At 42.0% G+C, this 23,950-nt stretch overlaps 1 protein-coding gene across 6 annotated transcripts in view; it reads right to left on the bottom strand.

Annotated features, from left to right (window-relative positions):
• Nucleotides 1-23,950, bottom strand: part of INVS (inversin) — a 200,335-nt gene that overhangs the window by 15,187 nt on the left and 161,198 nt on the right. For 5 of the 6 annotated variants that reach the window (XM_034761409.1, XM_034761414.1, XM_034761410.1 and 2 more), the window contains 2 exons: nt 12,216-12,526; nt 5,050-5,854 (listed from right to left, as the gene is read on the bottom strand). In XM_034761409.1, coding sequence (XP_034617300.1) covers nt 5,050-5,854; nt 12,216-12,526 — 1,116 coding nt within the window. The remainder of the gene's footprint in view (nt 1-5,049; nt 5,855-12,215; nt 12,527-23,950) is intronic. The other variant, XM_034761411.1, reaches the window with a different exon arrangement.

Below are 23,950 nucleotides of genomic sequence, written 5' to 3'. Positions count from 1 at the left end.
TGAAGGCAGCACCACCAGCAGCAGCAGCGCAGAAGAAAGGATGGCATAATATAGTATTGCTGTCCCTGTTTCTGTGCTGCTGCCTTCAGAGCTGGGCCCTTGGCCAGCAACTGCCACTCTCTGGCCACCCATTGCCACTCTTACTTCTGCACTGCTGCTGGGTTACTGCCTTTGGAGCTGGGTGCCTGGCCAGTATCCGCTGCTTTACGGCCATCCACCTCTGAAGGCAGCGCAGAAGTAAGGGTGGCAATACCATGACCCCCTACAATAACCTTGCAATCCCCCCACGACCCCTTTTGGGTCGGGGTCCCCCAGTTTGAGAAATGCTGGTCTCCCCTGTGAAATCTGTATAGTACAGGGTAAAAGTATACAAAAGACCAGATTTCACAGCCTGTGATGCATTTTTCATTTGGTAGGGCCCTAATAATGTCACATGCAGGGACCGGTAGTGTATTTTTTCCCCATTGAGTACTTTTTCTATTATTAATTATGAGTGACTTTTATCCCATATTGCTTTACATACTCCTGAATATACAAGTATAACTTCAGCTAACACCAAATATTATACAAACTATATACAGGGATCAGTGCATCTACATCTTGGGTGAAACGTGCTGACTTTTTGACGCACTATCCTAGAACAGAAAGTGACATATCAGATTCAATCAAAACTTCAATGAGAATTTAGATAGTAGGCAATGTAATTATCCATGTTGGAATTTGGTTCATGTTTCATGTCCCAGTTTTTCTGAAAACTGCCATGGGATCATCACAAATAGTCAGAATCTACTTTTTATGTGTTAAATAAAAGAAAGCATTTCCAGCAGCACAATGCCCCCTAAAACCTTGTTGGGGCACTGATTCAGTGCTAAGTGGGAAAAGTGCTCCCTATTGAACCAATATAATACTACCACATACTTCCAGCTGTGTTGTCCTTGATGTCTCCTATCCCAGTAGTGAGCCACTCCAACTCTGTTTAGCATGTGATAGATCACAACAGGGTCACAGCACACAATGGTATCCTTGCAGATCACTTTCTTTTTTCTAAAACATTTAACTGTTGGTTCCGGCAAGGAAAAATAGGTCTAAGGACAGCTATTACCATCACTGAGGTATTTATGAAATGCATTGTGGGAATTTGGGGTCACAGCTCTGAGCACCATAATAAGAAACTCTGGGTCACCCATCCTTTGTTATAAAAAAAAAGCACAATGTTTTACAAGTAGATGAGGAGGAAAAATCTTAGTGGGAGCTACTGCAGAATCCCTGCAGAACAGCAAGAAGAGCTAAGGGCAGACAGCGTAGATAGGGTTGGGAAATGAAATGATTCTTTGTCTCACTGTTCACCAGATCGAGTGAAGGAAACATGCCAGAAACAGTGAAAGTTTCCTGGAAACAGAAGATGACAAATGTATGAACATAAGGGAGACACCACAAAACAAATGAGAAAAATTAGAGAGGAATCCCAGGATTAATTAAAAACACCACAGAGCAGGACTGGAACTTCTCTCTGCTCTCTAGGAGTGTACCGAGAGAAGGTAAAGTGACTCCCATATTCCAACAGCAATTAAAAAATTAACTGGAAATATACAGGCCTATAAATCTAACCTTGTTTTTCAGGGGCATTAAAAGGCACAACACGAGCACAGATACAGATTGGTTAGAGTCAGTGTGAATGTTGAAATGGTCATACTTGAAGGTTAGGAATATAGGAATTGCCAGATCAGACCATGGACCATCTGTTCTGTATCCTGTGTCTAGTAGTGGCCAGTAGCAGATGTTTCAGAGAAAGGTGAGAGCTCCTTATATTGCATCTAGTTAATCATACAACGTTACAGGTGAAACATCACTTCCCAACCTCTACAGGTAACAAGCTTGTTTGCCTTTGTATATTTCTCTTAGCTTGCTTACCTGCAAATTATTCATCTACCAAACACTCCCTTAACACAATCTTGTTCAATTGTCTCACGTATTCTTGTTGCAGTGAATGTCACAGATAGACTAGAGCAGGGGTAGTCAATTATTATTTGTCAAGGTCCAAATTTCTTGGTCAAGGTCCAGACCCCCATCCAGCTCCCATCCCATAACCACCCAACTGCCCCCCCAAGCTCCTTGATCGCCTGCCAGCTCTCCTCCTGCCCTGCCCAGCGAGTAGGGTAACCTTATTTCCTTAAACTGAAAACAGGATGCACGGGGCTGGCCTGAACCATGTGGCATTGCTGCTCCCCCCCCGAAATATTTCTTTGTGCCCAATTGAGCCAAGCAGCAGAGATGGGGGCAAGGGAGAAGAGAAATGGGTATGGCTAGGATCTGGGCAGCAAAGCACGGTGTGTGTGTGTGTGTGAGTACTTCTGAGCTCGGAGCCAGGAGGTGAAGCTATTGGACTATGATCCAGCTAGCCATGCAATGCCCCTTTGGGGGCTGGGAAAGCAGAGGGGCAGGAAGGGAACTCTGGGTGGTGGGAGGGACAAAGGAGACTGCAAATAGCAGCCCTGGGGAGAGCTGGGATATGACAGAAGCAGGTGACTGCAGGTGGACTGGGAAGGGAACAGGCCAGTTGGGGCAGGGGGCTGGAAAGGGCTACAGGGACAGGCCCATCCCTGCACTGCTGATGATGAATGCACAAGCAGCCGCCCAGAGACACACTGTGCTCCACAGCCTAGTCCAGCCGCTTGCCCCCTGCTGTGGGGGTCTCCACAGGGGAGCTTCAGCCCATGCTAGGATTACCACCTTTGAAATGCAAAAAAACCTCGGCAACCCCCACCCACAAGTCAAGCCGATCACAACCCCAATCCCCAATCACAAGGCTACTCGGTAACTCTTCCCCCTTCAACAGCCGCTTATAGTATCTAGAGAGAGAAAACATATAGATTAGATTGATAACATCGCACGTCTCCTCACTCTCACGTGACTCAAACCCTCTCTCACACACACAGTGCACTGGTGAGCAGACAGCCACTGTATTTTCAACAATTTTGATCTGTTACCGCTTAAACTGCAGAAGCAGGAACATTGCAGCATCTTTAGCTGGACCCAGAAAGTTTTAACATTAAACATCCCAGTGTATTGTGACAATAATGCAAATCTTTAGACCCATGTTAAAAATACTTGGCACATTAAATTATTTTTAGGGCAATTGGCAAATCCATAAAAAAACTGGCCAGGCTGGTCAAATACCGGCCATGTGGTAGCTCTAGCCCACATGATCACTGAAAAGGTCCGGATTTGGCCTGCGGTCCACCTACTCATGTAATGACATGTGATATGCTCATGTGACCCTGGACTCCATCTTGGGCCTCTACTTTTCCACAAACTGGGGCTGTGGGCTTTGTGTTTGAAACAGAAAATTTTCAGGCCCGTGGCAAAGGGTATAAAAGACACTGGCAACATCTCCATCTTGTCTCTTTCGTGCTCGGATTCTCTGGACTATGGACTTACAACCAAAAGGAACATTCCAATCTATGGACTGAGAACCTTCCAATCTTTTGGAAGTTACCAGAGACTTTACAAGCCAGCAGTTTATTTCATTACTGCTACAAACCTGATAAAAGAACTTTGCAATGATTGTATGTATATGATCTATTAACCATTTTAACTCTCTTCTTCTTTTCTCTTATAAATAAACCTTTAGATTTTACTTACTAAAGGATTGGCAGCAGTGTGATTATTGGGCAAGATCTGAGTTATATATTTACCTGGGTATGTGGCTGATCTCTTGAGATCAGAAGAACCCTTTTGCTTGATGAAACTGGCTTTCAATAACCACTCATCATAAAGCCTAGTGTCTGAGTGGTGAAATAAGGGCTGGAATGCTTAAGAAGACTGCATTTTTGAATTCTTGTTAACTAGTGTGGTGAGACAGAAGTTTATTTTGGTTACTGGCTTGGTATATATTTAAGTATAGAATAACCACCAGTTTGGGGTGAGTGTGCTATATTTCTCAGCAGTTTGTCACTGTGCCTCAGTGGTCACAGCTGAGAATACCAAATTCAGGACAATCTATAAAACTTTTGTTTTATTTAATTTTAAAAGGAAATTAACACTTTTTAGAGTAAGGTACACAGAGACTTGGAAAGATTAGATTATCGGTATACGTTAGTAATTATAGTTTTCTGTCTTCACACAAAAAATGAAGAAGTAACATTCCACTCAAAAATGTAGAAAGGAGGAATTAAAAATGTATGATATACTGCATTTGCCGATAATTGGCTAACTCTCTTTTTGTCAATTTTTAGAATTAGAAATTAAATATTAAGAAACATGATTATCAAATATTTTATTTCTGAATCTAATATTAATCTCAAATTTTTAGTCATTTGGGCCAGATTCTGCCACAGTTACTCTCACTGAATAGTACCTTCCTCCATGAGTAATATTGGCAGTGACTTGGGATTCTATTGGTACATTTAGCAAGGGTCTTCCACCAGGATCTGATGTGCATAGACCACATAATAAGTTCTCTGCACTTGTGAGGATAAGATAGAATTGTGGGGCGGTCAAGCACTGGTAGACCTCAGTCCTTCCTTTCCTCCTCCTTCTCTATGCAACAATAATTCCCGTTGAGTAGAGTTACAACTACTGTTTCCAGTATTGGCTGCCAAGTACATCTAAGCTGCCAAACACCTTGCTATTTGGACCCTATTTAATATTCAGAGGTCAGTGTGGAATTGCACATGAGCTGGTAGAAGGAGGTGGTAGCACAGGTGGCAAAAATCTTTGCTAGAAAAGTAGTTTAAACTGCTGCATGGGGAATACATTTGGGGCCTTTGTTTTCTGTGAAGTAATAGCCATGTTCTAAACAAAATGTTTATATTTTAACTAGCTATTAAAAGTCATTACTCTCCTTGCACTCTTTATGAACTGACTTAATGACTCCTGGCCAGTAGCACACATTTCTACTTATTTAGTGACAGAGAATTAAATCCCTGATTTATCACTATTAATGTTATAGGGAAAGGGACAAAACAGAAAGGAAGTTCCCAAAGAACTCTGATTGTGTTTTATCTTATTGTATCTCTCTCTCCCCTATCTTTGTAACAATCGTCTTACCTTCTCCATGTCCTCTGAATAACAGTAGCAGCATAGTTCTTCTTCCGAAATAGCTCTTTTCTTGTTCTTTCCTTTTCTATTATCTGCATACGGATCTCTAATGGGATAAGTTCAATATTCATACTCTGACATGTGAGATGGGAACATAATCCATCATCTGCATTCTTGGACCCCGTTATATCTATTTTTTCCAAGTTCAGACTATCATCAAAAATAGCGTGTGCTGCTGGATCACTTGGCACAGGTCTTGTAGTTCCTGCTTTGATAGATAGTAAAGGGCAGGTCTTTTTTGCTAATTCATTATTTGCTACATTGTTAGTTTGTACTACGGCATGTGAACTGTCATTTCTGATGTTTACAAATCTCATTTTGGCACTTCCAGGTCTACTGGAGCCAGCTGGGGAACATCTCTCACTGTTTAACTCTTTTTTTCTTGCTTTCAGCATGCGCGGTTTGCCTTTTGATAGTGTTTCACACTGCCTTGAATTCCTTGAGTTTCCATCAGTGCAGTTAATATTCTGCAAGTGCCCTGTTGTTCCTTCACAATGGCTTCTGTTGCCAGCTATAGATTGACTTTGATCTGCTAATTTCTCCCCTGCACTGGCTGTGTTACAACAAGGGATGTGCTTTTCGTTGCCATGTGCTAAGCCTTTCGCGCTTGCAGACTGCTCCTTGTGCTTTTCACCATACCACTCTGTAGCCGCCACAACTTGATGGTTGGCTTCAACCTTGGCTCCATCATTTTCTTTACCACAATGGAAATGGACACAAGCTGTCTTGCTTTTGGTGTGTTTTCTGGATAATTCTTTAGGGAGATAAATGAAAAATCAATGTCACGATCATTGATACTGCAAAAATGAGCTTATTTTTCCAATTCATTTTTTGCATAATAACCATTATGTGGCATACTGAGATTTAGAAATATGGAAAAAGAAAGTGAATAGGCCGGAAGTATTTGGGGGAAAAATACCCACGGAATAAAAGGAACCTAATTTCTTTATTTGGTTACTCTATGAACATTTAATTAATTTCTCTTGCTGACACAAAATTTGAATCAGATACCTAGACTAGCTCACACTGAGAAGTAATGTTCACCTGTTTTGATGTGTTGGCCTTCCTTGTGAACATGAATTCAATGTATGGTAATGGAAAACCCGATCCTATTTACACAACTGCTTGCTCTACTGAATAAAGTACAGCAGAGTACCACCACTCATAGCATGTCTAAGAAGTTTTCGATGTAGCCATGACATATCCTGTCATGTAATGAAAATCCCACTCTATATACTTAGTGTAATCCCCTGCCACAGATAGTCCAGAGCACTCTGTGACAGGTTTCCCCCCGGGGTGCCACCTAGAACTGCAGTACCACTGAGCCCCCAACGCACCAGCCTGGGCTCCCTTTCACACTATGCTGCTGTGACAAGCTGCAAAGCCCTCCGATCTTGCACTTTCACCAGCATTCACACAGGTAGGGACACACCCAGTTGCAGTTACATGCAGGTTCTCTAACCACCAGTCTCCCAGCCTAGGACCCCAGAGCAGTACCGTCCTGCCCTGGTCAAATCTGGCCAGTATATGGGTTTAATATCCGGTCCGCCTCTCCCTCAATGTGAAGAGGACCATGCACACTTGTGGTAAGCAAGCTGAGATTTCCCCCAGATACCTTAGTCAACCACACACTGGTTTGGATTAAAACATAAAATAAGTGTATTAATTTCAACAAGGCAGATTTGAAGTGATTATAAGTGATAGCAAACAGACCAAAGCAGATTACTGAATAAATAAACAAAAACGCAAACTGAGCTTAACATACTAGATAGGTTGGATATGAATTAGCAAATTCTCATCCTGAGTGATAAACAGGCTGGCAGATTCTTAAGGCACAGGCTGCCTTTGCTTTGCAGCTTGGGTTTCCCAGGTTTTAATACACAGGTTAGAAATCCCTAGACCATCACTTCCCCCAGTTCAGCCTTTGTCCCTCAGGTGTTTCCAGGTGTGTTATTGTAGGGAGAGTGAGGTACCATCATGATGTCATTTCCCCCCCTTATACCTTCTTACCACTTGCTGGAAAGCTCTTTTGCTGTGACCCGGGTCAAACAGTTCCCATTGTGAAGTGCTATCTCTGAGAGGTTTCCATTGTACACAGTTCCTGGGGTAATCCTTGTGCTTCTGTGCATTTCCTCAATAAGCCATTAACATTATTTGGTCTTTTTATTGTTGTACCTGAAAGGCTACTTGTGAGTGTTTTCAGCTTCACAACATCAGTCCAATGAGATATTCATGTCTAGCAGACCAAGACTTTTAAAATGATACCTCACCAGGAATATTTGTACAAAATATATCCTAATTACATGACAGTGATGAATACTGGGGTGCCAGTGTGAAACCCACTCAATTTCTAGATTCCTGCTCCAACATCCTAAATCAAACTACAAAAGTCCCAATTTTCCCTTGCTGTAAATTTTCTCTTTCCTATTTCCAGGTCCATGCTTGGGACAGCATGCCACATGTGACAATAGCTTCTAAATATTCTGGTGATAATGGCTTGGAAGTGGGACTGGAGCACAAAATGAAAATCCCTCAGATTGTTTGCTTTGGCTGCAATGCAGAATTTGCTTAGTAAGGAGCCCCGAGGGAGAACAGAGAAAAAGCTAGAGCACAGAAAGGAGTCAATACAGCATGCGGACAGAACTAATGGATAGACAAGAGAGAGAAAAAATAAATTTGTTATTATTGTGTGTTTGATAAAATAAAATCACAGTAGAGCCATAGAAAACGCTTAGGTTATACAGTCCAGTAAAGCACCTAAAAACCCACTGGGCTAAATTTATTCCTGATGTAACTCCTTTAACTTCAGTGGAGAAGTCAGAGATCTATTGTCTGGATAAGAGGTTATGGCATATAAACATTTGATTTACAGGTAGGAAACAAGGGATTATTGTCCATAGTCTCTCAGATTGGGAAGACTTGTCAAACGGGCAGCTTGGGGTTTGGTACATACCAAGACTGTTGTTATTCTTACTAATCTATCTGAACTAGATTGCCATGTAGGCAAATAGCCCAATGTGCTCTGGGGTGTATAAATATTTTTTTAATTCAGTTCTAGGAATGCAGGAGGGAAATTTTTATATTCTTGGAATATACAATGGGAATATATAATCCAAAGTGTGTTTTCCAGTTCACACTAAGATCAGACTTAATGTACTATGTTTTTGCTTCTTTAACAAAAAAAAAAAAAAAAAGTGGGAAGAAGAGGATTTTCCTAATTTGCGTCTATACATTTATCTGCTAAAAAGATCAAAATAGGATGGTTCTCTGAACATAATATGACAGTGACTAAGGGCATTATCCTGCTCCCAGTGAAGTCACAAGCAAAACTCCCACCAACGTCAATATGAGCAGGAATGGGCCAATACTAAGTACACAAGTAGCACATTTCCAGTATTGTCAAAACAACATCCCTGATTCCCCAACAGATTCATTCCTATCTTGATAAGGAAAAGTGAGACAACCCTTTAAAAATTGAATCCATCATATTGAAATTTACAGGTGACCTGCTGTTTGCATCATGAGTATAATAGATAGAACCTGAATTAAAGTCAACCATGACTCACTATTATGGTTAAAAATAATTTGCTATAGAACTTTCAGTGATTAGGCAAGTAACTAAGAAGAGAAGGAATTGAAAATGGTCAAATTCAAAACAAAATGGGGAAAAACAAAATGGTTCTAAAAGGTACAGACCATATTTAGGAGTGAAGTGAGCTTTTTCTGAGTAGGAAAACCAGGAGATAATGACTGACGAGTACACCATGGCATGTGAAGAGTGGTCTGCATGTGTAAAATTCTCTCTACTCCGCGAACTCAGAACTAATAGTCATTTCTGCTGCTTCATGAGACAGAGTGAAGACCGGAAATAGGACTGCCTGAGTGAAGAGCAGAGGTTGAAGATAGGAGCCTTTAACTAACTTTTATTTTAATTTTTATACATTAATAGCAGGTGCAAAAAAGCCACTTATAATTGCTATGCTAGAGTTCCTTCCAAAGTGCCAGATTCAGTCATTTGTTTTGGACAAAATCCTATGCAAATCCTTTCTAAAAGGCAGATGGCTTTCTGCTGGGAAGCAAGAACTTGATACTCGCCGAAGGCCAAATCTTGGACCCCGCTGCACTTAATGGGATTTTTGTCTGAGTAAAGACTGTAGGATCTGCCCCTTAAGACTAAATCCTGCATTCCCAATTTGGTACTTATTCAGGTAAAACTTTGATATCTATGAGAGTTTAGCCCAAAAAAGAACTGATTAAGGGCTTCAGAGTTTGACTCTTGTTGTATCTAGTTCTTTGGCATCCCAACCTCTCCAAGCTCATCGTCAGAAGCAAGCTCCACACAGACCAGGACACACCAATACAAAGAATCACCAGACTCTGCCTGAACAACAGATGGAAAAACTGCAGACATATCTCCACTGCTACAATGATCAACACCCCTCACAACACACCTTTCAAGATCCATGGTTACTACACATGCCTATCTCAACATGTGGTGTACCTCATCCAAGGTACTAAATGCCCCAATAGCAACTATGTAGGTGAAATCGGACAATTATTACGCTCTCAAATGAACTCACACAGGAAAAAGATAAAAGACAAATACACTATCACCTTGGGTGAACATTTTTCACTAAATGAAGAGCCTCTATAGATCTGATCTGCCAGTCCTCATCCTCAAAGGAAACCTGCACAACACTTTCAAAAGATGAGCCTGAGAGCTTAAATTAATAACTTTGCTAGATACTAAAAATCATGGACACTGGAATCATGGAAGAGAGAGCCTGGATTTATGGTTTATTACAACAATCTATAACCCACTAACAAACCCCACCCCTCAGCTGCTTTTTTCCCTCCCCTCCCTTTCTTTCCTCCCTATGATTGGAGCGGTGCTAACGGGCCACATTACATTGAAATATGTGTTAACTACTTATGCTAAACAATCTATTACACATTGTATTTAGCTGTGACACTCTGATTATGTTTTCCGGACCTGAAGAAAAGCTCTCTGTAAGCTTGAAAGCTCATCTCTCTCAACAAGAGAAGTTTGTCCAATAAAAGATATTAACTCTCCCACCTAGTCTCGCTCAAATCCTGGAACCAACACAACTACAACAAACCTTTTATCAACACATCCCTGTCTTTTTAGAAGCTTATTATCTTTTGCGTGTGTGTTTTTTGTTCAGGGGTTACCTGGAAGTTAACTGGAAGTTGAGAGCTTAAATAATAGCGTTTGTAACTAAATTCTGGCTATGAAAGATGGAAACCTGATTTTTGTGATACTTGCATTTTATAAAAGGTCAGCTGTACGGACATGTCACTGTGAGCAAATCCTGAAAGATGATTTTGGTGAGACTCAGGGAAATGTCACAGGAGAGTTTTGGCAAAGGAGGGGTTGGGAGAGGTTGAAAGTAAAGAGTATTCACACTTCTTTTGCATTTTTTATACTTCTGTTTTTTCTTGTTCCCGTTCCTCATTTTTTCTGCATCTTTCAAGCTTTTTGTCCCTTTCCTTTTCCCTTCCTTATCTTCACCATACCACATTTCCCTCCTGTCTGTGCCATACATATTAATTCTGCAATGGAAAACCTTATCTCTGGCAAGTCTTGATTTTTTAGTTCTTTATATTTGCAACCTTAATATTTGAATGTGGTGTTTATGAGAGAAGGCATTTACTGTAGATGCCGAGATTTACACTACTATTTGTTTATCATTACCCAACTATATAGCCTTATCATTCAAACATCTAAGAGAGAAATCTTTTATCTGGTTTTGCTATAAGGTCAATTAACTATGCTGTCTGGTAGGCCATTTCCCTGCTCCCAAGATAAAGGCGTTTGGGTGATGATGCTGAAGAAACAGATCCTTCACTTCCTTTTTCTTTGCTCCATGGTAATAGACTTCCAGTTGTCTGAAGAACAGACAGGAGGTGGGGTTAATTTTACATTTGAGAGACCAGCAGGAGTTCTTGGGGTCTGAGATTGCTGGAGAGCAGCAGGCTCTTACAATGCCCTCAGTTACACCTGTACAATTCTTCTGTGATGTAGCTACGATGCAGATTCAATGCATGAACTAGCGTTACAAACCAAGAGGTTATTAAATAGTTTTTCCCACTAGTGGCCCAGTCACTAACTATGTTCGGATAATATTTTGTTATTTCTTTTTTGGATTGCTAAGTATGCACTGGAAATTCAGATCAAACAATTCTAATGTATGTGTACTTTTAGCTCTCCTGCTGGGTAAATCTTTTCTTAGTATGATGGAAGATTATAACCCTTTTAAGAGGAACTAATCTTGCAGTTTCCCTTAAATGACATTTGCACAGGTATTTGAGGGCTAGGGAAAGGTGTGTGTGGAAATGTAGGGAGGACATTAAGGAATGTGATGCCTCCCAACATCTCTTGCACAATGTGGGAGAGGGAGTCACAGTGCTTCCTCCTACTGCCCCAAAGATGCAAAGTATCCCAAATGCAATGGGACACTGTAGGAGTGCCCTGTCACTGGGAGCAGCCTGCAAAAGTCCTTCTATGTGCTGGGGACCTTCATCTTGCACAGTCTGTCTATATGTAAATTTCCCCACTGAAGTTCACTAGAAACCCACGGGTATTTCAAAAACGTTTTTTCTTAAAGTAAAGCAACACTGTACTTAATACTAATTGCTTAGGAGGGGAAACACAGCTATTTACATAAAACAATTTACACCCACTTATCATATATGATAGGAAATAACTAACAAAAAGAACAGAAGATAAAGACAGGTGTTTAACAGATGAACTTTTATCTTTCAGCTCCCTTCATTTGAAACAGAACCCCTGATAAACTAAGAAGCTCCACTACCAACCACTTGTCTTGAAACATTTTGAATATTAAGTCTAAAACACATAATAAATATTTGTAATTATGACCATGTAAACTGACAGAACTTGCATACTAAAATATGATTCATATCCAAATGAATATATTAGTATCCTGTATGTCTGTCTTAAATGATAAAAGGACAAAAAAGGAGCACAATATGCTTGCTCCCTTGATGGAAATGGTCATACAGAGCCCATCTATAGAATATCACTGGACATCCACTGCATAGTCAGTCTAGCCAATTCATTGATTGCAAACCTTTTTTGTTTTTCTGATCTTCACCTGGTAGTTCTGCAGACAGACATTTTTCCTTTGGTGTCATTTTGTTTTGAGAGGTTGCAGGTGATCCTCTATTGTTTTTCCCTGCCTGGTTTTGAGCAATGCTACTGCAGAAAAGCCTGTTACTATGCACATCAATTTGTTTACTAGACAGCTGTGGAGTGCTAGGAATTCTGTTACTCTTCTCTCTATTTGCAGGATGTGGCTGTACTTGCACTCTATTGAGTACCAGGTTCTGCATTCCCTTCAACAGCTCTGCTTCCTTCCTCTTATTTTCTTCTTCACGTTTCCTATAATTAAAGTCAATATTATAAATATTAACAAAGACCAAATATTACAGCATGTTTCTGAAAATGATTCCATCATCAGTGGAAACTTGACATAAATCACAATATGAACTTGATATTCTAGGTTTTTCATGCTTTTATTTTCAGCACTGCCCCCTAAAGGAACAGGTGCGTATGGTGCTGAAACATCTCTGCTTGACAAAATGTAACAACTGAATTTGGACAGTAGCTGAATTAAGGAAAATTAATATAAGTTGGGTTTAAGTCTAAGTCACAGAAGTTTGAAACATTTTAAGGAAATAGATTTAGCAAACACACCTTAGTTAAACTGCTGGAACTTTTTATAAAGTCAAGGTCCCAAAAATAGAAACCACAATCAGAATTAAACCTCCCTTTTTGTTTTAGTTTTACTGAAAAAACCTTGATGTTTACTTGTTTAAAAGCTCTCTTATGAATCTTTTACTAAAAAAAATACACTGACATAAACCGGGGCAAGTCTACACATGCAAAGAAATAGTTGTAATACAAATTAAAATATCTGTATAAAATGAAGAAATAATCTGAAAACAAGTAACACTTACAAACACTGCAAATGAATCCACAAAACATTTTATTTTACTTTTTTAACTTTTTATGTTAATTGTGTTAATTGTTAACATTAACATATACAAACTTTCAACACAAATAATAAATCTTATTCATAACCTGTACTGTTACCTTTAAAAGACTGATTTGTGTTTGATCAATCTCTATCTATATATTTATTTTGTTCAAATTCCAAAAATGGTAACCATATGTTATAAAAACTACTTGATCCTGATATAAAGCTGTCTGCTTTTTTTTCCTATTGAAGCAATTTCCCATACTTTATTTCTTCATGCCACTAATGCTATTATTAGAACTAGTACTTATTCTGCAGTAGCGTCTAGAGGCCCCGGCCAGGATAAGGCCCCATTGTGCTAGGAACTGTACAAACACATCAGACAACATGATTCCAACTGCAAAAGGTTGAAAATATAATGTAAAACAAGGCACAAAGTGAGTGAACAAACAATAGGAAAGAATGGGGGGAGGGGAGACGAACAGTCACATGGTTATGTAGGCTATAAATAAGCAAATGTGCATAGCTTGATTATTCCAATTCTGTTCAAAGGCCTTTTCTCTTTTATTAAATAATTAATAAATTGAATCAGCTATCGCCAGCTGCTGTACAATCTACCCATCATTAGTTGGCCAATTTCTTGTTCCAGCAGAAATGGATCTTAAGGTAAAAGAGGAATTTAGAGGTGGAGATGGTCATGTTCAGCTCAGGTTCAGGGAGGGCATTCTGCATGTAGGTGGCATCATGGAAGAGAGCGCAGATCATTGTGGGAGAAGCAGCTGGGTGTTTAAGGCTGGCGGAGTGGAGAGGGAAGGGAACACCATGATCAGACAACATTTTTCAAAAGTACTTCTAACATTTTGCTTCTCTGTTGTCTTTCTCGTCTATTTAAGTGGGAAGCTCCTTGGGACAGGAACCATCTCTCCTGTTCCGTGTATGCACGACTAACACAATGGGCCCCAATATTGACTTAATGACAATGTGGTGCCTATAGTCCCAAAATAATAAATAGAAGAGTGGAAGGAAAGGTGAGGACAAGAAGCTTGATTTAGAGGCAGTATGAAATGGGGTGCCAGAGTTGAGATTCAAACAGGCAATCAGAGCAACAGACAAGGAGTAAGATCCTAGTAGCTGTGTTTTGAATTAATCATGAAGCAGTGCTTCAAATCATGTGGGTAGTTCAAATCATGTAGCCTTCCTTTGCAAAAATTGATATATGTTATACAAATGCAAAATATTTAAAACCAGATATGTGAATTCAAAAGTTGTGTACACTTATTTTACCCATAAAATAATATATTTGATTTTAAAAATGGAGTCTTTGAAAATAAACATTGGATAGGTATGAAAGATGATTCTGACCAAGATTAAAAATAAATACAAGTGGAATTGCACCACTCTGAAGGCTTTTCCTCAGAAGTGGAATAAATCCCATAATCTGTGGCAAACATTATCGTGCACTTGTTTTTATAAATAGAAAACTAAGCTGTGGTTATAAAATAAAGTGACAATTCTTCCTATAAAAATGGACAGGTGGTAAATGTCAGATCATGTAGCCCTCTGATATTTTAATTTGCTTCCAATGCTGTAACATGGTTTGTGGACTGTTGACACATTAGCTCACAGCACAGCATATGACAGGTTAGTTATGCAGCATGTCATCATCAGTTCCTGTGATTCATATCAATGCCAGTATGTGTCATTTCAGTGTGATCTGTCAGGGAGAAGCCTTAACTTTATCTGTCACTGCTATCTTAGCATGTATGTTCTGCAGAAGAAGCTGATTGAACCCGGGTGCCTGAAATCCTGCTAATGGATCTACAAACTGCACTCCTGGCAGATTGAGGTACTTCAGCATTCCCTCCGGCATTGATAACAGTGGCTGGTTTCAAATAATAATATTGGCATTGCACAAACAGACAACGTGTGGGTGTCTGTCTCATGTACAGTATAGATCTCACTGCCGTTACTCTGCCATTTGATCTGATAAATTAGACCTTACTATTCATGGAACAGTCATTTTCCTTTCTTCCAGAGAATCAAACAGCCTACTACTTGAATCCACAATTCAGTCCATAAAAGAAATGACACAGGCAATATACAATCAACCCAAGAGTAGCCTGAACCTTGTCACTCTGAATTCAAGTCTATCTGTTGACTAGCAGAACACCACAAAAGATCGTAACTGCAACACTAGGCTAATTATAAAACTGACACTGGACTGAGAAGGGGGGAAAGAAATGATGGGTTTTCTTCGTGTAGAGGTATTTTATGCCAGTTTTACCTCAGAGTTATGTGGCACTGTCACTCTCCCTCAGTCCAATCAGGAGAGTTTACCTTGTGGTTTATTTTATTTATTTTGAGATTAAATTCAATTTATTTTACACTGCGCCAAAATCTTCAATTGGAATGTGCTGTAGAATTTTGTATTGAAAATCCATTATTACACTGTAGAAGTTGTTGAGGGGAAGCTGGATGTTTTGACTGCTGAATAGGAGACAGTTGGGTCTTTTGGCGCCCACGAAGGCACAGAAGGTAGTTTGAGGTTTTTGACAAACAAGAGTAAATTCAGGCTTTGTTATTCGGTAAAAGATGCTTCTCCTTCTCCTTTCCAGGGAGGAGAGGAGGTGATTTTAAATTTTGGAGGTGGCAGGTGTAGAATTCCTCATTCCCCACACCTCAACAGTAACCAGTTACCTCTCTGAGCCCTGCCCTGACATCTGCCACTACATCCAACAACAGAGAAGTATATTAGCTTGATATTTATGATAATTAATGCATCAGAAGTGAAATAGCTAATAACATTTCCACTTAAGCTGTCCTTGTTATGTTTCATTGTTAACAACCCATTGAGATGAATGGGCAGTTCACACCTCTCAAAGCTCAAGGTGTCTGCAGACTCCAGAGGACAATACATTTATACTTAGTTCATATATTTGTAAGCAAAAGAGATGTAAAACAAAGAGTGGATTCTGGAACAAAATGAAGTAGCAAATTCTAAAAGATGGATTATTGTTTTCTCTATCTTGTTCCCTTAAATGTAGAGAGGTCTCCCTATAATAAGGGAGGACAGCTGGAAGAAAATGCAATTTTCAGTTTCAATTCATGTGCAAAATGTTAGAGAGTCATTCACTACATTCTTATTCTCACAGAGAAATTATATCAAATACCCTCATCAATTTTTCTTAATCTGAAATAAAATTCATCTAGGCTAAAAGATACATGTTCTGCTCTTTGTATATGGGTAATCATTACAAAAAAAGTAAATTGGGTTTTTAGATTTGTTCAATTTAGTCTATGGTATTAGTAATATAATTATGGATTTTTTTATTTACCTGAATGACCTACATTGACAGTGGCCCTTTAATTGAAAATGGTATTGAAGAGTAACACTAAAATGACAGGATCTCAAAATAAACAGGGGCCCTGATAGACTTTATGAGTTCCAGAGCACTTCTACTGCCAAAGTGATTCCAGGCAATCCACCACCTATGTCTGGAGCTGCAGTCTCAATCTTCAACCACAGCCCAAATATGCCTGAGTTTGTGAGACCATATGGCCGCATGCACACAGGTAGTTCAATATGCCTCTTCAGATGTGACTGAAGTTAGTCTATGGTTCAAATTGCTATCTCTTGGATACATTGGTCTAACCTCCTGCATGGATTCTGGGTTCCTTTCAGTGGTGGCCGGTTCAGGACAATGTGTGCAAAGTTGTTCCTTTCAGTCAGCTTCCACCGACCAGGACTATAGTCACTGATGCCTCCTTAATAGGTTGGGGAGCACATCTGGGGTCGCTGAAAAGGCTTTTGGTTAGCATGAAAAGCTTCTCTGCATATCAATGCCTGTCTGGCCTTTCAGGGTCACATCATGTGCTCAGCAGTTCTCATACTCACCAACAATACCACCCTGATGTGTTCTCAGGAGGCAATCAGGCTCTGGCAGTTTTGCATCTGGGAAAACTTTACCCCTGGGGCCAAATGCTGACTTGGGACCCATAACCACCTGGTAGATCACCTCAGCAGGAATTTCTCCCTGACTCATGAGTGGTCTCTGAAACCCAGTGTCCTGTGGTCCATCTTTGCAGTTTCGGGCATCCCGATGATCAACCTGTTTGTCACAAGAACAGAAAAGAAAAGCAACCTGTTCTGCTCCCGAGGGGATCCTTAGTCCAGTCTCCTTGACTGAGGCTTTCCACCTGAACTGGGAATCTGGACTCCTGTATGCCTTTCCTCCAATTCCAATCATCCCACAGGTCCTTCTTAGGCTGAAATTGGATTGTGCCAAGCTCATTCTTATTGGTCCAGTGTGGCTGAGGCAATGTTGCTTCTCCGACCTCCTCACATTACTGGTTCAGCCTCCCATATTCCTTCTTTTTCATCCTGACCTCCTGACTCTGCACCAAGGTTAGGCTTTGCATACAGCGTGGCTGCTGCCTGGCTAGATGACGATGAGGAACAATGTTAAGAGATGGTCATGCAGATCTTGCTTAACAACAGGAAGCTCTCCATCAGCCTATTTGGCCAATGGAAGCAATTCTCAGTATGGTCGTCAGCTCAGGGAGTTCAACTGATGCTGGCTTTTATCCAGGACATCTTGGAGTACCTGTTATACCTTCATTCTTTTGGTTTTCCATTTAGTTAATCGAGAGTCCACCTGGCAGAAATTTATTTCAGCATTTCATCCACCTATCCATGGGAAGTTGGAGTTTTCAAACTCCATGGCAGTGAGGTTCTTCAAAGGAGTCTCATCTCTACTCACTGGTTAAAGAACTGGTTCCTTCATGGGACCATAATATTGTTTAACAGCTCTTATGGGACCTCTGCTCAAGCTTCTGGTGACTTCTTTCCCCCTTCTGTGTCAGAAAACTGCCTTCCTTGTGGTGATAATGTCTGCAAGAAGTGTGTGCAAGTTGCAGGCTTTGATGGCAGAGCCTCCTTACAACCAATTTTCCAAAGACAAAGTAACCCTGCGGCCATACCCTAAGTTTTTATCTAAAGTGATTTCTCAGTTTCTCTTGAACCAAGTTATATGTCTACCGATGTGTTTTATCTAAGCCCCATTCAACCTCAGAGGAGCAACGTTTTCACACATTAGATATCAGGTAATGTTTAACATTTTTCTGGATAGAACTAAACATTCAGGAGTTGATACAAGAAACACATGAGGATGTGATCAAAACGATGACAGTTAATGGGTGGCCAGAGACAGAGAGATGTCTCATCCCTAGTTCATCATAACTGGTCTGTTCAAAAGGAGTTAATGTTTGCTGGTAATGTATTTAAAATGATTCCATGAAGCATGAGGAAAGAGATTGTGATGTTGCACTCCATATGTTTTATGGAAATATACTAATGAGTGTAGATATGATGTAACTGAAATATGCTTTATGCAAAAGGTCTCTTGTAAGGTATCATTACAAAGTTTATAATCTACTGAGTGCATTCATCCTATTTGTATGTATGTATCATTCTTGTATCTGAAACTAGAAATATAAAGTATTACTCTGAGGTCCTATTGTAATTATGCAAAGTGTGGGCCATTAATGGCAGCTTAGGATCTTGATGGCTCCCATTGACTAGGACAATTGGTTGTGAATGGGTTTATTTACCTGCAAGCCTTCTTGTGTACCTGACCTGGGTAATGAAGAATGAGATCTTACAGTGACAAGTGACCATGTCACATGATACCGGAATCCATCCTAAACCTAGTGCTTTTCCATTTAGAAGGAGGGGTGAAGACCCAGAGACACAAAAGATTCCCGCCTTGTGCCAAAGCTATAAAAGAGGGTGAAATAAAACAAAGGGAGCGCCAGTCATGAGAAAACCCTAGTTACCACCCGAGCTGGAACTAACAAGGACTGTACCCGGGGAAAGGATTGTGCCCAGACTAAGAAGTAGTCTACTCTGTGAAAGAAGCTTATTGGAACATCTCTGAGAGTGAGATTTATCTGTATTCAGTTTCTTAAATGTATTAGGCTTAGACTTGTGTGTTTTGTTTTATTTTTCTTGGTAACTTACTTTGTTCTGTCTGTTATTACTTGTAACCACTTACATTCTACTTTTTATACTTAATAAAATCACTTTTGTTTTGGGGGCGCAAACAGCTGTGCATCTCTCTCTATCAGTGTTATAGAGGGTGGACAATTTATGAATTTACCCTGTATAAGCTTTAGACAGAGTAAAACAGATTTATTTGGGGTTTGGATCCCATTTGGAGCTGGATGTTTGGGTGCTGGAGACAGGAGCACTTGCTGAGCTGTTTTCAGTTAAGTCTGCAGCTTTGGGGGCGTGGTTCAGACCCTCGGTCTGTGTTGCAGAAGGCTAGAGTGTCTGGCTCAACAAGACAGGGTTCTGGAGTCCCAAGCCATCAGAGAAAACGGGCTCAAAGGTAGTTTCAGCACATCGGGTGAGAGTCCCAGGGGGTCTTTGTGACTGAACCCGTCACAGAGATGTTATGGTGAATTCATGAAGATAATCTGAGGAGGGAATTATGAGGTGAGCCACTGAAATCCTTTACCAGTCTGGTCTGAAATGTTAAGAGAGTTTTGAAATGTTCAGAATGTCAAATACATTGATCACAACTGCCTAAGGAACCAAGCCACCCCTTCACTCCCAGAACCTTTGCAATGTCACTGAGAGACTTAAGTGATGGACACAAGCACCTAACTTCCTCCAACATCTTAGATGCCTCTCAATCAGGCTTCAGACCAAAACATGACATAGAGGCAGCCCTCCTGGGCCTGATGGATGGACTAATGATAGCCTTGCACAGGTACCACAATTCCGTTTTCAGACTCCTTGAATCTTAGCAGCATTCATCATTCTTGATCATGAAGGGCTGCTTTGCCGCATAAAAGAAACTGACAGGAGTGGCTGAAACAGCACTACTGGATCTATTCATTTACCCCCGACAGCTCACAAGGTTCTGTGATGAGTACATTGCCAACAGGGCTAACACATGAACTCCTGTATGGGTCTGTATTATCCCAATCCTCTTAATCAGACACAAAATGACTCAGAGGTAGCAAAACGCCATGTACTCTAACTGCTGTATGGCCTTTAGGGTATGTCTACAGTGCAGCTGGGAGTGAGCCTCCCAGCCTGAGAAGACAGACTTGTGCTAGTAGGGCTCAAGCTAGTGTGCTAAAAACAGGAGTGTGGATGTTTTGGCTTGGGCAGCAGCTTGAGCTCTCAAGCCCACCCGACCCCCTGAGTCTGAGAGACTAACCTGAGTCTCCCAAACAATGCAATGTCCACACTGCTACTTTCAGGGTGTTAGCTCAAGTCTGTCTACCTGGGCTGGGAGGTTCACTCCCAGCTGCAGTGTGGACCTCCCTTAGAGACCACAGTTGGTACTTGTCTTAGGGTATGTCTAACTGCAATTAAAACCCTGGGGCTGGCCCATGCTAGCTGACTTGTGCTTGCAGGGCTCGGGCTAAGGTCTGTTTAACTGCCGTGTAGATGTACAGGCTTGGGCTGGTTCCTGGGCTCGAGAACCCTGTGAAGTGGGAGGGTCCCAGTGCTTGGGCTTCAGCCTCAGCCCAAAAGTCTATGCCTCAATGAAACAGCCCCGCAGCCCAAGCACTGCGAGCGCGAGTCAGCTGGCATGAGCCAGCTGTGGGTGTCTACAGCGTAGACGTACCCTTATAGGGTACATCAACATGGCAGAAAAAGGTGTGTTCATTTTTAACTCATGTTAGCTAACCCACATTAGCCAACTTGGGTTAAAACAGCAGTAGAAACACAGCAACTTAGCTTTTAACTCAGGTTAGCAGCTCAGGTTCATCTCCAAGTTGCCCCTGTAGGTTTTAACACGAGCTGGTAACCTGATTTAAGAACCGAATTGCTGTGTCTTCAGTGCTATTTTAACTCAAATTAGACAATACAGATTAGTGTATCCTAGTTAAAGAACATACTTTTTTTTGCAGGGTAGACATAGTGTTGGTGAAATGACAGATAGTTGGGCAGGCTTTAGCTAAGGAAGCTGCTCCTAAGGACCAGGATGTAGGTGGTTTGGCCTAGTAGTCAGAGCAGGAGTCAGGTCTAGTGAGCAGAGAAGGCGTCCAGGTTGGGGAACGAAGTGAAGGGTCAGCACCAGAGTCAGCTGCCAATTACCAGAGCCAGGGGTCAAGCCAGAGTTAGAACCAGGAATCAAAGCTGAGGGTCAGAGCCGAGCTCAGATACCAAATACTAGAGCCAAGGGTCAAGCCAGTGTCAGGGTCAGAAGTTGGAAGCTGGGGTCAGAGCCAGAACTGGTAACTGATGACTGAAGGTGAAGTGTAAGGGCAGGATCTGGAGGAGAGGCAAGGATCAAGCAAGGAGCAGGAGCACAGAGGGAGCAGGAGCGAGGGGCAGGGTGAGCCAGGAGCCAGGAGAGGAGTAAGAATCAGGAAATAGGGTTGGGTGCAGGAGGCAGGCACAAGCAGGATCCAGTGGAGCCACAACAGGAAACCACCTTGTTGCTCAAACTTCCCGTGCCTCTGGATTAAATAGTGTGGTTGGACCAATCAATGGAGCTGGGTGATCCTCCAGTCTGGGGTACCGTGGGTGGTCCCTTGGCTGAAGCTATAGTCCTACTACTTCTCGGCCCACCAGGTTTCAGCACTATTGGTTACTGAAACCCTTAGTGATTTATGGAGTTGGTGTATGTGGCTCAATCCTGAGGAGGCAATCATCCAATTAAGGATAAATCATAATGCCCTGGGAGCACAGGTGGGCCGCCACTACTGAGAGGACCTCGGAGAATACTCGTAGGGCTGATGAGATGCCAAAAAGGAGAATTCTGTACTGGTAGTGGTCTTGGCCTAGTGTGAATCTGAGGTATTGTCTGTTACTCAGTATGATCGAAATGTGGAAGTAAGCATCTTGAAGGTTGAGGGCCAAGAACCAGTCTCCCTTTTCTAATGATGGGATAATCTTCGCCAATGTGACCACCCTGAACTTCTGAGGCTTAACCAATTTGTTGAGCGCTCTGAGGTCTAGTATAGGTGTCCAACCTCCCTTTTTCTTGGGTATCAGGAAGTAGTGAGAGTAAAAGCCTTTGCTTCTTAGATGTATGGGCACTGGCTCTATGGCTTGCATGCTGAGGAGATGGTCTATCTCTGGTTGTAGCAGGCTCTCATGAGAAGGGTCCCCAAGTTCACAGTGTCCATGATAATTGAATTGTGAGGCAGGTGGGAGAAGAGAAATTCTATATCTTTTGCTGGCACATAATAGCTTTTGTTGGCTTGCTTGCATGTTGGTGGGACCGACACAGGGGTCTGCCATATGAGTTTGGCAGGGTCAAAGAGGGCCTCGTTAATAAGGACGGCTACTCTGGATGAGACAGAAGAATGTAAAATGTCCACTAGTTTATGGAGTGACTCGGTCACCTCCTAGGGTGGTATCTGCCACCCGTTGGGTCAGCTCCTGAAATAGCTTAAAGTCATCTGCCAACAATGGTGGAGGGGGCATCGCTGTCTTGTCTGGTGATGATGATGAGAAATTAGTCTGGGAGGCAGCTTCCTCCTCAACTTAATTGTTCAGGCTGCTCGGATGCCCTCAATATAGCAGCCAAAGGAGGATGTGTCCTTGGCTCTTGATAGGCCATGCTACAGCCATGGGAGGCACAATGTCTGCATGCCTGCTAAGGGTCCCAGTATGGCTATTGAGAAGGTGGGAAGGGGGCCGGTGGTTGGTACTGTGGCTGCCCATGCTAAGGAGGCTGGGGCTCAGAGTGACTGTATGGTTGAGGTCTGGAATTAGCCACCCACAGGGTGGGTCAGAAGAGTGGCGGGATACCACGTCTTCTTGATCACTATCTGACTCAGTGAATGAAAAAGTGGGTACATGGCATGATGCTGCTGGTGAGCATGGAGCTCCGGATGGACTCAGTACCTGGGCCCTAGTATTAAGTAGAGGCAAATCCAGTGTGTCAGACACCAAAAGGTCTGTTGTGTACCGGAAGTCTGGCGGTGCCAAAGGCATCGGTACCGGTGGTGGTTGTCGGTGCCAAGGTGTCTACATCGAAGGAGTCGATGATATGTATCTGATAGTTAAATCCGCCGGTGCCTGGCAAGCACCAGGGTGGATTCTCTGGACTTCTCATGCCCAGTCGGTACCAATGATTCCTTGCCTGTGCCCACTGGATCCCTAGACAGCCCAACATGCTCTGTCGGGGCAGTGCCGTGCAAGCCCTGGGTACCTGACTTAGACAGCTTCGGTGCTACTGGTACTGATGATACAGAGCAAGCCAGAGATCATTTTTAGCTTGGTCGGGGCTCACTGTGGGGACTCATGACTCTTTTCTTACAAGAGTGGCTCATGGGCCTCTTCTTGAGCTCACCTCCCTTAGAAATAGAGGGTTGCGGTGAGGCTTCCTGCTGTCTGGGGTATTGGCGTAGCTCAGAGGGTGGTTGAAGGGCCATCTCCATTAGGAAACGCTTGAGTCTCAGTTCTCTATCCTTTCCGGATCTGGGCTTCAGCTGTTGGCACAAACCATACTTTTGTATGTCTGGGGGGTGGGGGAGGTTGTGTGTCTCCAGATGAGGGGGGAGTGCGAAGAAAACTGAAGTAAAAAATAAAGTGGTTTTTTTTGACTTTGGTAATAAAGGTTAAAGGAGTAAAGAAAAGAAAGGTAAGTTCCAAAAAGGTAGCTAAAATTAACAATTCTGAAGAAGTTAACAATCCGCTAATGGACAGCTAAAGCTCTGTCTCTAGCCAGGGGCGGTTGAGAAGGAACTGAGGAGGGTTCGCCTGCTTAGGATTCGTTGGCCTGTGGCAGAGCACGAGGGGGGAGGGAGGGACAATGCATGCGCAGGCCAAATGGACACTGCTACACCAACAG

Source organism: Trachemys scripta, chromosome 2 (genome assembly GCF_013100865.1).
Source record: "Trachemys scripta elegans isolate TJP31775 chromosome 2, CAS_Tse_1.0, whole genome shotgun sequence".
Lineage (NCBI taxonomy): Eukaryota > Metazoa > Chordata > Testudines > Emydidae > Trachemys > Trachemys scripta.
This window is presented reverse-complemented; position numbering and strand designations above follow the sequence as displayed.